Raw genomic sequence first — 13,996 nt, 5'->3', positions numbered from 1 at the left:
TAGATAGCTAGATAGATAGATAGATAGATAGATAGATAGATAGATAGATAGATAGATAGATAGATAGATAGATAGATAGATAGATAGATAGATAGATAGAGATAGAGATAATTAGCTGCCGTTCTGACTTTGAACACTTGATGGCGCACGTCACCTGGCTGCTAGTCTTCCTAAGTGCACGGGCTCCCTCTGGCAGCAGACTCTAGAAGTGCAGCGTGACGTAATTTCTCCGGAGTCCCGGACATGACACGTTAATGTCGCGACAGACTATACTGGCGGGAAGACTGAAACTTCTTGTGAGGAGCGCTGAGATCCGGTTGCTGTCAGTGAATCTCCACTGCAGCCGGTGAAGAACAGTGAATTGTCGCCGCAAGGTTGTTGTGTGAGAGACGCAGTCGCGCAATGTTTTCCTGTCCTCGCGATATGCTGGCACTTGTTCCATTCTTCTGGGTGGGATTTGTGGCTGTTGCGGTTTGCTGTAGTTATAGTACCCCGGGCCTTAGCTGGTACTTGTAGTGCTTCACGGTCTTGTGTGCTTGGTGTAGGGCTGTGCTGGGGCTTGTAGTCCTATCTGTCACTCAGCTGCTGGGACTTGTGGCTCTCCACAGACTGGCCTGCCTCAGCCTTTAGTGTCTGGCTCCCAGGTGTTGCTGGGGGTTGTAGTTCTTGCTGTGCTGCTCGGGGGTGCAGTGTCCCTGTGTGACCACCAGGGGGGGCTGACTATTCTGTGCAGGTAGCCCCCATAGTTATAAGCCCCCATATTTATATTTCAGTGTTTCCTTCCAGGGATGGATCGCAGGAGTCTGGCGCAGGATCTGCGGCGCTGGGCGGTGCAGGAGATGGGGCTCCCGCCACACAAGGCGCCCAGCGAGGAAATGCTGCAGAGGTGGGCATCACCGGCCCTGGAGACCCCCAGGCCCCCCATCATCCCACCACGCAGCTGACACCATTCTGTCTTGCAGACTCTTCATAGGACAGTGCGCCGACATCTGGAAATACGTCATCCGCCACGTGCGCAGCGAGAGGTGAGGGGGTCACTGAGCGCTATTTAAAGGGCCAGCATCGTATTATTGGGGCATCAGACAGTGGATGAACTAATATAGCAAGAAAAAAAGAGAGAAACAGACCAGGTCTATAGTATGAAGGATCACCACACAAAATTTATGATAATAGTAATTAAACACAATTTTATTCAGACAACAATATATATATACAGCAAACCACATACAGTTTTTTTAAAAACAATTAAAAAGGCAATACTTTGCCATATAACATAACCAACAATATGGTTAGTAGCCCACACTTGGTTCAATAAATATAGTGATACTCTCAATACATCCAATACTGCATAGACAACATACCCTACTACCAAAAGAGGCAAAATATAATGCAAATCAACTGCCAACCTTTAAGGTAAGTGTCCAAGGCTTGAGGCTGGTCATGGGGGGTAAAAAATAGTTAGTATATATACCCCACCAAATACATAAATATGTCCTAACCACCCATAGAGGGCAAGTATATGGTAACCTGGCTCAGAAACAGAGTAACAGTATATACATAAAAGGCCACAAAGGGCTACTCAGAGCCAAATGGTAAACAATAAGCATAGCCACACTATGGTGAATCGATGTATAGTTACCAAACGGACCAGTAACCCCTAATACGCAAATAATCCTGCAGCTGGACTAACTCAAAGTGTGGGCTACAAAGCTACCCAACGCGTGTCGCCACCTGCTGGTGGCTTCGTCAGGACCCCTGATTGCTTATTGTTTACCATTTGGCTCTGAGTAGCCCTTTGTGGCCTTTTATGTATATACTGTTACTCTGTTTCTGAGCCAGGTTACCATATACTTGCCCTCTATGGGTGGTTAGGACATATTGATGTATTTGGTGGGGTATATATACTAACTATTTTTTACCCCCCATGACCAGCCTCAAGCCTTGGACACTTACCTTAAAGGTTGGCAGTTGATTTGCATTATATTTTGCCTCTTTTGGTAGTAGGGTATGTTGTCTATGCAGTATTGGATGTATTGAGAGTATCACTATATTTATTGAACCAAGTGTGGGCTACTAACCATATTATTGGTTATGTTATATGGCAAAGTATTGCCTTTTTAATTGTTTTTAAAAAAAACTGTATGTGGTTTGCTGTATATATATTGTTGTCTGAATAAAATTGTGTTTAATTACTATTATCATAAATTTTGTGTGGTGATCCTTCATACTATAGACCTGGTCTGTTTCTCTCTTTTTTTCTTGCTATATTGGTTTACTACAGGTCTTGTTGTGATCCCACGATTCGTGGTGCCCCCTTTTAAAATTATTACAGTGGATGAACTAATTGCAAAAGTTTTCACGCCTTTTGTAGGACGGTGCGGAACATGGAAGGGAACTTGCGCTGGTATCCTTGCAGTCTGTCGGCATCATCCTGAACCAGGAGGCCCCGGATGAGCCGAGTGTGGAAAGTCTCGTTCATACAGCAGAGGGTTTGTTGCAGTGTTACATGTGTTTTCTCCTTAACTGGCAGTCCAGGTATCAGCAGATGCAACACTTGGAGGTGAGTGTGATCCTGGGGGACCCCCTGGCCCTTATAGTTCAGGGGCATCCCGGTGTTAACAAACCCTCTTATATTAAAATGGCGATGGAGGGGTATGCGGATTTATGCAACACCCTGTCTATTGATGGACGGGGAGTATTGACGTGATCCCCCATGTTCCATGGATTATATTTCCTTGTCTGGACCTCCCCTTTAAGTGTCCCCATTGTGGAGAGGAGTCTGAGGGTCTTTGTTCCACTCTTGCAGGTGCAACGCTCTGCGGAGGAGAAGGAGCAGCAGCGCAGAAAGCAGCTGAGTCAGGAGATCCTCGCGCTGCGCTCAGAACTGCAGCATCTGCAGGAGCAAATCCAGAGCGCAGAGAAAGACGTCTCCAGGCAGGGTGAGTGCACAAGTATTCACGCCCCCTGAGTCTGCATAAGTCTTCATGCCCCCTACCACGCTGCACTGCCGCCTTCTCTGTAGAACTGAGCAACCACAAGTCCCAGGATATCAACCAGCGATTGATGCTGCTCCGAGCCTACACCAGGTCCAAAGAGATGGAGTGCGACGGTGTGCGGGACGAGACCCACAATGTGCAGCAGAGCTGCGTCCGGCTGGTCGACATGGGCAGGTAAGGACCGCGCTCGCCCGGCTCTGCTGCGTCGCTCCGCGGAGACCCTCACATGTTGTATGTTCCCCCCGCAGAGTGTCGCAGTGGGACCTCGTCTTCCCACCTCCAGAGGAGGGTCCCACCATAAACAGTATCCCAGAGCCGCAGGTCCTGGTACGTAAAATCTCTCCACATCGCCGGTGACCCGCTATATATCCGTGTCGCCCATTATTCCGCTCATCCGTATCTTCCTCCGTATTAGAGGGATGTGCGCGAGGCTTGTCAGACGCGAGTCAAGTATTTACGCTCCCTGTATGATGACTTTTCTGGCTCCATGCCGTAAGTGTATAGAATCCCTCCTGCTAGTTCTGCTCTTCAGCATTGTGGTCTCTCTGCTCTATACGTAGGGAATCCCTCCCTGCTTGTTGTGTTCCAGTCTTGTGGTCTCTCTGCTCTATGCATAGAGAATCCCTCCTGCTTGTTCTGTTCTTCAGTCTTGTGGTCTCTGCTCTATATGTAGAGAATCCCTCCTGCTTGTTCTGCTCTTCAGTCTTTTGGTCTCTCTGCTCTATGCGTAGAGAATCCCTCCTGCTTGTTCTGCTCTTCAATCTTGTGGTCTCTCTGCTCTATGCATAGAGAATCCCTCCTGCTTGTTCTGTTCTTCAGTCTTGTGGTTTCTCTGCTTGTTCTGTTCTTCAGTCTTGTGGTCGCTATGCGTAGAGAATCCCTCCTGCTTGTCCTGCTCTTCAGTCTTGTGGTCTCTCTGCTCTATACATAGAGAATCCCTCCTGCTTGTCCTGCTCTTCAGTCTTGTAGTCCCTCTGCTTTATATGTAGAGAATCCCTCCTGCTTTTTCTGTTCTTCAGTCTTGTGGTCCCTCTGCTCTATACGTAGAGAATCCCTCCTGCTTGTTCTGTTCTTCAGTCTTGTGGTCTCTATGCGTAGAGAATCCCTCCTGCTTGTTCTGTTCTTCAGTCTTGTGGTCTCTCTGCTCTATGCGTAGAGGATCCCTCCTGCTTGTTCTGTTCTTCAGTCTTGTGGTCTCTCTGCTCTATACATAGAGAATCCCTCCTGCTTGTCCTGCTCTTCAGTCTTGTGGTCTCTCTGCTCTATACATAGAGAATCCCTCGTGCTTGTTCTGTTCTTCAGTCTTGTGGTCCCTTTGCTCTATACGTAGAGAATCCCTCCTGCTTGTTCTGCTCTTCAGTCTTGTTGTCTCTCTGCTCTCTGCGTAGAGAATCCCTCCTGCTTGTTCTGTTCTTCAGTCTTGTGGTCTCTATGCGTAGAGGATCCCTCCTGCTTGTTCTGTTCTTCAGTCTTGTGGTCGCTATGCGTAGAGAATCCCTCCTGCTTGTCCTGCTCTTCAGTCTTGTGGTCTCTCTGCTCTATACATAGAGAATCCCTCCTGCTTGTTCTGTTCTTCAGTCTTGTGGTCTCTCTGCTCTATGCGTAGAAATCCTTCCTGCTTGTTGTTCTTCAGTCTTGTGGTATCTTTGCTCTACACGTAGAGAATCCCTCCTGCTTGTTCTGTTCTTCCGTCTTGTGGTCTCTATGCATAGAGGATCCCTCCTGCTAGTTCTGCTCTTCAGTATTGTGGTCTCTCTGCTCTATGTGTAGAGAATCCTTCCTGCTTGCTGTTCTTCAGTCTTGTGGTCTCTCTGCTCTATGCGTCGAGAATCCCTCCTGCTTGTTCTGTTCTTCAGTCTTGTGTTCTCTGCTCTATACATAGAGAATCCCTCCTGCTTGTTCTGTTCTTCAGTCTTGTGGTCTCTGCTCTATATGTAGAGAATCCCTCCTGCTTGTTCTGCTCTTCAATCTTGTGGTCTCTGTTCTATGCGTAGAGAATCCCTCCTGCTTGTTCTGCTCTTCAGTGTTGTGGTTTCTATGCGTAGAGAATCCCTCCCTCCTTTTTGTCATGTCTGATCCTGATTTTTCGGCTCAGGGTCGGAGGAGATGAAATGCGCTTGTTTACCAATCGGCATTGGATGAGTCAGACGGAGGTGAGTCGGCCGTGGATAATCCGGCAAAGTGTAGTTCCTCCAATAATCCAACGTTTATCCCTCCATCCACTAATCCGGCAGTTTTCCACCCCTCCCCCACGATTCATGTGTTTTGCAGAAGATCTGGTGTTTGTACCCCCCGAACCACGTGGTCTCGTGTCTGAAGCACTTCTCCTTAAAGAGCGCCTGGGACATGAGGCAGCTGCAGATGTCGGGGGCCAAGGACCAAGCATCGACGTCCCGAAGCTTTTCCGAGATGGCGTCCGACCTTGAGCCGGAGAATCTGGAGCCGACCAGACCCAAAAGGTTTGTTGCAATGTGTCAGTCTGGGCCGCAGCGGAATCCTCCATCCTGATCGTCTGCTACAATGTATCAGTCTGGAGATCCGACCAGCTGCCACTGTGACGACCCCTCAGCTGTGAGAAGTGACTGTCCAGGATGGGCTGTGTCACGTGTTTGTGTTTTAGGGCTCTGTACCAGGACGCGCGCCAAGACGTTTTGGATACTGTTCCTGCCTACAGCGCCCTCCTCCAGGTGAGTCCTCGGCAGCGGTCAGGGGGGCACTTACTTTCTGTACCTGGGGTCATTCTCTGTCGTTGCTGCAGGACGGCTGGAAGGAGTCAGTGACCGTCTGCTCCGCGCTCCGCAACGTTCAGCAGCGGCTGATAGAGGTGTCGTCCCGCATGGCGCAGAAGATAAAAGAGGTCCACAGGACGCTGTCAGACGGCACCGAGCTCTCCGCCCTCAGCAGGTAGGGGGCGCCGGCGGGAGCGCATGGAGCCCTAGGGGTGTTGGGGCTGTGTACCTGGGGGGAGTGACAGGGTTTGGGGGCTGTGTCCCTGGTGGTCTAGGGGTGTGACGGGTGGGATTGTGTCCCTGGTGGTCTAGGGGTGTGACGGGTGGGATTGTGTCCCTGGTGGTCTAGGGGAGTGACGGGTGGGGTTGTCCCTGGTGGTCTAGGGATGTGACGGGTGGGGTTGTGTCCCTGGTGGTCTAGGGGAGTGACGGGTGGGGTTGTGTCCCTGGTGGTCTAGGGGAGTGACGGGTGGGGTTGTGTCCCTGGTGGTCTAGGGGAGTGACGGGTGGGGTTGTGTCCCTGGTGGTCTAGGGGAGTGACGGGTGGGGTTGTGTCCCTGGTGGTCTAGCGGAGTGACACGGGGGTTGTAGGCTGCAGCCCTGGTGGTTTAGAGGAGTGACGGGGGTTGGAGGCTGCATCCCTGGTAGTCTAGGGCAGTGACTGGGGGGGTTGGGGGTTGTGTCCCTGGTGGTCCAGGGGTGTGAGGGGGTTAATGTCTGTCTCCCTTTTATGCATGTTGCAGAGCCGCCTTTGATGCGGAGCTTCGGTTGGTGCTGCTGCGCGGCTGTCAGACGGCTCTGCAGCAGGAATGTTGCGTTCTTCAGGCGGAGGTGGCTGACAAGAAGCAAGAAGTGAAGCTCCTCCAGAAGCGGCAGCACAACATCCATGTCGCCTGCGACCTCCTGGTGAGTGGTCCTTGGCTGGGGATCAGTAGTGGTCGGGGATCAGCGGTGGTCGGGGATCAGCGGCGCCTTTATCTGACGTCTGCTTTCCCCACAGGACAGGAAGCAGAAGCAGATGCAGGTCCTCACTCAGGGCACCGCCATCTGCAGGACTCAGCTGCGGCAGCAGAGGCTGGAGGTGAGGTCATGTGACTGCGGATGGGCCAGGGTGCACTGACTTATGAGAATGCAGCAGCCATTCCTCACTGCACCATCTCTGCTTGCTGTCAGTGATATGAGACCCCCGGACTGACCGCAGCGTTTCATTTCACCAGGTGCAGCGGTTCGTGCAGGAGAAGCTTCGCCCGCGGCCGCACGAGATCTTCCAGGAGACGCAGCGGCTGCAGGACGCTGTCCAGAAGGACATGAAGCATTTCTCCTCCGTCTTCCTCCCGGCGATGCAGAAAGTGCGCATAGACCGGTGAGAGAATCCCGGGGGGCCCGTCTGCTGCAGTCACCTCCAGAGCTGCAATCACTGCTCTGCTTCCTCCGCACGGTGGCTGGAGGTCTGGCTCAAGCAGGAAAGTAACAGAAGTTGTGCTTGCATCTCTGGGTGTGACTGGAGGATGAGGTCAGGTCTGTTCTGTATGATCCTGACTGCTGCCCCCTGCTGCTTCAGGACAAATCTGCAAAATTGTGCATGCAGCTCTGGATGTGACTAGAGTATAAGATCTGATGTGAATTGCCCCTTGTGCAGGATGACCCTGGTGCCGACTCAGGACCTGTCCATAAACCGCGTCTCCAATCCCCACTCTCCGCACTACGCCGCCTACAACGAGATCTACGCCAGTGTCGGCCTGTCTCTCTATAAGGTGAGTGATCGGTGCTGACACACTGTGACGCTCTCCAGCTGTGGGGGTGTATAGATTCCTGCTCTGACGCACTGTGACGCTCTCCAGCTGTGAGGTGTATAGATTCCTGCGCTGACACACTGTGACGCCCTCCAGCTGTGGAGTGTATAGATTCCTGCGCTGACACACTGTGACGCTCTCCAGCTGTGAGGTGTATAGATTCCTGCTCTGACGCACTGTGACGCTCTCCAGCTGTGAGGTGTATAGATTCCTGCTCTGACGCACTGTGACGCTCTCCAGCTGTGAGGTGTATAGATTCCTGCGCTGACACTGTGACGCCCTCCAGCTGTGGAGTGTATAGATTCCTGCGCTGACACACTGTGACGCCCTCCAGCTGTGGGGTGTATAGATTCCTGCGCTGACACACTGACGCTCTCCAGCTGTGGGGGCGTATAGATTCCTGCGCTGACACACTGTGGCGCCCTCCAGCTGTGGGGTGTATAGATTCCTGCGCTGACACACTGTGACGCCCTCCAGCTGTGGAGTGTATAGATTCCTGCGCTGACACACTGTGACGCCCTCCAGCTGTGGGGTGTATAGATTCCTGCGCTGACGCACTGTGACGCTCTCCAGCTGTGGGGTGTATACATTCCTGCGCTGACACACTGTGGCGCACTCCAGCTGTGGGGTGTATAGATTCCTGCGCTGACACACTGTGACGCCCTCCAGCTGTGGGGTGTATAGATTCCTGCGCTGACACACTGTGACGCCCTCCAGCTGTGGAGTGTATAGATTCCTGCGCTGACACACTGTGACGCCCTCCAGCTGTGGAGTGTATAGATTCCTGCGCTGACGCACTGTGACGCCCTCCAGCTGTGGGGTGTATAGATTCCTGCGCTGACGCACTGTGACGCCCTCCAGCTGTGGGGTGTATAGATTCCTGCGCTGACACACTGTGACGCCCTCCAGCTGTGGAGTGTATAGATTCCTGCGCTGACACACTGTGACGCCCTCCAGCTGTGGGGTGTATAGATTCCTGCGCTGACGCACTGTGGCGCCCTCCAGCTGTGGGGTGTATAGATTCCTGCGCTGACACACTGTGACGCCCTCCAGCTGTGGGGTGTATAGATTCCTGCGCTGACACACTGTGACGCCCTCCAGCTGTGGGGTGTATAGATTCCTGCGCTGACGCACTGTGACGCTCTCCAGCTGTGGGGTGTATAGATTCCTGCGCTGACGCACTGTGACGCCCTCCAGCTGTGGGGTGTATAGATTCCTGCGCTGACGCACTGTGACGCCCTCCAGCTGTGGGGTGTATAGATTCCTGCGCTGACACACTGTGACGCCCTCCAGCTGTGGGGTGTATAGATTCCTGCGCTGACACACTGTGACGCCCTCCAGCTGTGGGGTGTATAGATTCCTGCGCTGACGCACTGTGACGCTCTCCAGCTGTGGGGTGTATAGATTCCTGCGCTGACGCACTGTGACGCCCTCCAGCTGTGGGGTGTATAGATTCCTGCGCTGACACACTGTGACGCCCTCCAGCTGTGGGGTGTATAGATTCCTGCGCTGACACACTGTGACGCCCTCCAGCTGTGGGGTGTATAGATTCCTGCGCTGACGCACTGTGACGCTCTCCAGCCGTGGGGTGTATAGATTCCTGCGCTGACACACTGTGACGCCCTCCAGCTGTGGGGTGTATAGATTCCTGCGCTGACGCACTGTGACGCTCTCCAGCTGTGGGGTGTATAGATTCCTGCGCTGACGCACTGTGACGCCCTCCAGCTGTGGGGTGTATAGATTCCTGCGCTGACACACTGTGACGCCCTCCAGCTGTGGGGTGTATAGATTCCTGCGCTGACACACTGTGACGCCCTCCAGCTGTGGGGTGTATAGATTCCTGCGCTGACGCACTGTGACGCTCTCCAGCCGTGGGGTGTATAGATTCCTGCGCTGACGCACTGTGACATCTTCTTGCTCCCCGAAGGCCCCGGAGATGGTTGTGCCCCACGTGGCGGAGATGAAGCGCCGCCTCCATTTCCTCCGCTCCCAGCATGGCAGCCGCCGTCGCGCTGCCGCCAGGTTCGAGTGGCAGCTCGCTGACAGCCCGACCACCTGCGTCGACAGTGAGTAGATGTTTCCATCTCACAGCTGAGGGGTCGTTACTTTGTATCGATCGTCCTCTGGGAAGCGCACACCGATCCGTCACAATGTGTTCAGCTCCCAGGATGTGGTCGCTGGTACACTGTAACAAACCCTCTGCTTGGCCGTCTCTTCCCTCCGCAGCGCTGATGCAGCAGCTCTCCTCTCACTACACGCAGCAGACGGAGCAGCTCGTCCCTCAGCTGCAGCAGCTCATCCAGCAGTGCGAGAGAAGCCAGGAGTACGGGAAGGCGGTGCAGGCGGCTGTGAGCGACTGGTGAGTGCGCGGCGCCCCCTGTGGCCACCATATTGGCTGTGACTTGGTAATAAGTCCTCTCTCCTCTGCAGGTGGGAGCAGCCGGCGCAGCTGTGCCTCCCCCAGGAGGAGCGCGGCGGGCAGACCCTGCGCCAGTGGCGGGATCGCTGGACGGTGGCGGTGACAGCACTGCAGAGGGCGACCGGCAGCCACAGCTGAGCGGAGCGGGAAGTCTCACTGGTGGTGGAGGCGGCAGATCCCCTGAATGTTTATACCATTGTGGGGGTCCTCCCCTGTAGACTAGAAACTCCTCACAGCCTACACTTGCACACTGTAACAAACCCTCAGCTGTGGACGACACGAATAGGAACGTTCCCATTCACTGACAGCAAACGGGGCTGAACGTCTGCTGAGACCGGACTCTGCAGCTTTATTTATAGGGGTCCGGCCCGTTAAATGGCAGTTGTCTCCTCAAAGTCGCGGAGCAGAGAACCTGTTCCCTGATATTGGTCACGCACTGCGCTGGAGACGTGCGGCCCCTCACTGTAACCCCCCACTAACCCCAATAAACAGCATTTTCTCCACAACTGTGTCTGATCCCTTCTGCGGAAGTGTCCAGAAACTGTATATGGGGGGGCGGTGGATGCCGACCAGACCCTCCTTGGTAACATTAGTGCAGACACATCGCAAGGTTTCGGCTGCGCTGGGCCTTTATCGAGCCATAAACAAGAGCGCTGCATTCTAAGGCTCGATAAAGGTCCCGCGGCCTCAGCCCTTGATATATATTGTTATTCCTGTAGCAATAATGTTACCAATAGGCCGACGTCTGCTCCCTGGATCTCGGTCTTATTGCACTCGGGGGCCACAGGGCCCTTCTACTGCAAGTGTCAATGTAACGGTGATGGGACACGAGGACAAAGTCGCCTTCCGGCTCGGCCATGAGAGGACTCACATATTGTGGAGTTTTCCTTCCCATTGCTGCTCCATCTCCTGTGTGTGTGTATGTGTATATATATGTATATATGTGTGTGTATATATGTGTGTGTGTGTATATATATATATATATATATATATATATATATATATATATATGAATTCTGGGTGCTCATCACATCTAGGTGGCACTGCTTCCTTTTCTCATTGCTGCCCCCTGGTGGTGATGTTCATTGCTGCCCCCAGGTGGCGCTGCTGCTTATGCTCGTTGCTGCCCCCAGGTGGCGCTGCTGTGCTGCAGCACTGCTAAGCTTCCTCTGGGGGGCACAGTTTGGATTAGGAGCATTAATGGAATTTGCAATATTTTCTCAAAGTGCATTGAAAATAGAACGTGTAGAGGGCTAAGATGATTTATAAGCTGCTGCACTCCCTAGTGTGACCAGCGGGGGCAGATGAGAGCAATGCCAGTGTAGTTCCTCTGATGCCTGTGGGGTGGCGGACAAGAACAGTGCTGGTGCAGTTCCAATTGTGGCCAGCGGGGGCAGACATGAGCAATGATATAATATAATTTTTATTTCTAGAGCGCCTAGAGGGTCTTGTACATAACTCGGATACAGGAGCAGTGAGTCCCACTGCTCGCAGGCTGGAGATAAGGGGGACGTGAATGGTGAAATGTGCTTATATTGTACAATACAGCCATAATGTACTTACTGGGGGCTGCACAGACCGGTCACCGGACAGAGAGGGCTAACCAGAGCATGGAGAAGAGGACAGATGATACGGGGGTCTGGATTCTGTATGGGCGAGTCGGTGGAAACGCGTTTTAGGCCGCGCAGTGGGGGTGATGTCAGGAGTAGAGGTGTATAATTGGGGGTCATCAGCAGAGATGGGACTGGAAACCGAATCTACAGATGGTTTGTCCAATAGGGGCGGTATACAGAGCGAAGAGGAGGGGGTCTAGGACTGAGGACCCCCGACAGTAAGGGGAAAAGGAGTTTGGAGATTACTGACCGGTGTGTAGTTGGCTGCGCAGTTCTGGTCCAGGGATGGTTTTAAGTAATGATGTATGCTGGGGTGATTAAATAAGGAGGGAAAAATACTAGATGAGAGGGAGAGATGAACCCCTTTCTGCCAGCTGACGGAATAGTACGTCAGCTGGCAGATCCCCCGCTTTGAGCTGGGCTCCGGCGGTGAGCCCACCTCAAAGCCACGACATGTCAGCTGTTTTGTACAGCTGACATGTGCGCGCAACGAGCGCGAGCGGAATCGCGATCCGCTCGCGCCCATTAACTAGTTAAATGCCGCCGTCAAACGCTGACAACGGCATTTAACTATCGCTCGCGGCCGGAAGCACTCGCGCCGCTGACCCCCGTCACATGATCGGGGGTCAGCGGTGCATTGCCATAACAACCAGAGGTCTCCTTGAGACCTCTATGGTTATTGATGGCCGATTGCTTTGAGCGCCACCCTGTGGTCGGCGTTCAAAGTGCACCTGCATTTCTGCTACATAGAGGTGATCTGTGCTTCACCTCTATGTAGCAGAGCCGATCGAGTTGTGCATGCTTCTAGCCTCCTATGGAGGCTTTTGAAGCATGCCAAAATTTTAAAAAAAAGTGTTTAAAAATATTTAAAAAAAATTAAAAATTTATAAAAGTTCAAATCACCCCCCTTTCGCCCCAATCAAAATAAAACAATAAAAAAAATCAAACCTACACATATTTGGTATCGCCGCGTTCAGAATCACCCGATCTATCAATAAAAACAAAGGATTAACCTGGTCGCTAAATGGCGTAGTGAGAAAAAAAATCAAATTGCCAAAATTACGTTTTTTTGGTCGCCACAACATTGCATTAAAATGTAATAACGGGCGATCAAAAGAACGTATCTGCACCAAAATGGTATCATTAAAAACGCCAGCTCGGCACGCAAAAAATAAGCCCTCAACCGACCCCAGATCACGAAAATTGGACACGCTACATGTAACGGAAAATGGCACAATTTTTTTTTTTTTAGCAAATTTTGGAATTTTTTTTACCACTTAGATAAAAGAGAACCTAGACATGTTTGGTGTCTATGAACTCGTAATGACCTGGAGAATCATAATGGCAGGTCAGTTTTAGCATTTAGTGAACCTAGCAAAAAAGCCAAACAAAAAACAAGTGTGAGATTGCACTTTTTTTGCAATTTCATCGCACTTGGAATTTTTTTCCCGTTTTCTGTTACACGGCATGGTAAAACCAATGGTATCGTTCAAAAGTACATCTCGTCCCGCAAAAAATAAGCCCTGACATGGCCATATTGACAGAAAAATAAAAAAGATATGGCTCCGGGAAGGAGGGGAGCGAAAAAGGAAAAAGCTCTGGGGGTGAAGGGGTTAAATATATTAGGTGAGTGGTGACAGCTGTGGATAGGGACTGGAGGAGATGTGGGGGAACAGGGTGCTGGTGCAGTTCCTCTCATGGCCAGGGAGGGCAGCCAAGAGCAGCGATGGTGTAATTCTACTTTGTTACCAGCAGGGGCAGACAAGATCAGTGATGGTGCAGTTCCTAATATGACCAGGGGGAGCAGTGACGGTGCAGTTCCTAATGTGACCAGGGGGAGCAGACCAGAGCAGTGATGATGCAGTTCCTGATGTGACCAGGGGGAGCAGACGAGAGCAGTGATGGTGCAGTTCCTAATGAGACCAGGGGGAGCAGACGAGAGCAGTGATGGTGCAGTTCCTAATATGACCAGGGGGAGCAGTGATGGTGCAGTTCCTAATGTGACCAGGGGGAGCAGACGAGAGCAGTGATGATGCAGTTCCTAATGTGACCAGGGGGAGCAGACCAGAGCAGTGATGGTGCATTTCCTAATGTGACCAGGGGGAGCAGACCAGAGCAGTGATGGTGCAGTTCCTAATGTGACCAGGGTGAGCAGACCAGAGCAGTGATGGTGCAGTTCCTAATGTGACCAGGGGGAGCAGACCAGAGCAGTGATGGTGCAGTTCCTAATGTGACCAGGAGGAGCAGACAAGAGCAGTGAGGATGCAGTTCCTCTCCTAACCTGCGGGGGGCAGACTAGCATTGCTGCATTCTTTACAGCACACAGGTTTTTCTCTCCTTGGGTAGGGGGGACACAGGATGATGATGACGACTAATTGAGTCTCTTTTTGGGCCCGTCGCTTGCTTTTTACCCCAGGCTGCTGCTCACAATAATCACATATTACTT

The 13,996-nt window shown here is 52.2% G+C and overlaps 1 protein-coding gene across 3 annotated transcripts; it reads left to right on the top strand.

Moving 5' to 3' along the window:
- The first annotated feature begins 213 nt into the window (after positions 1-213).
- On the top strand, positions 214-10,441 carry HAUS5 (HAUS augmin like complex subunit 5). 3 transcript variants are annotated; one of them, XM_077260246.1, is made up of 20 exons: positions 214-346; positions 787-886; positions 963-1,025; positions 2,372-2,404; positions 2,536-2,560; positions 2,807-2,939; positions 3,023-3,170; positions 3,245-3,323; positions 3,412-3,488; positions 5,092-5,149; positions 5,268-5,455; positions 5,617-5,683; positions 5,755-5,900; positions 6,469-6,631; positions 6,726-6,806; positions 6,943-7,088; positions 7,365-7,479; positions 9,446-9,584; positions 9,745-9,877; positions 9,949-10,211. In XM_077260246.1, exons 2-20 carry the CDS (start codon positions 789-791, stop codon positions 10,073-10,075), a joined length of 2,019 nt encoding a protein of 672 aa, XP_077116361.1. In that variant the 5' UTR covers positions 214-346; positions 787-788; the 3' UTR covers positions 10,076-10,211. The 3 variants fall into 3 exon arrangements, with proteins under 3 accessions (XP_077116361.1, XP_077116358.1, XP_077116359.1); XM_077260243.1 differs by having other exon boundaries at positions 237-374; positions 9,949-10,441; XM_077260244.1 differs by having other exon boundaries at positions 244-382.
- Positions 10,442-13,996: the final 3,555 nt, after the last annotated feature.

Source organism: Ranitomeya variabilis, chromosome 4, assembly GCF_051348905.1.
Source record: "Ranitomeya variabilis isolate aRanVar5 chromosome 4, aRanVar5.hap1, whole genome shotgun sequence".
Lineage (NCBI taxonomy): Eukaryota > Metazoa > Chordata > Amphibia > Anura > Dendrobatidae > Ranitomeya > Ranitomeya variabilis.
The sequence above is the reverse complement of the archived record's forward strand: the minus strand, read 5'-3'. Positions and strand labels throughout refer to the sequence as shown.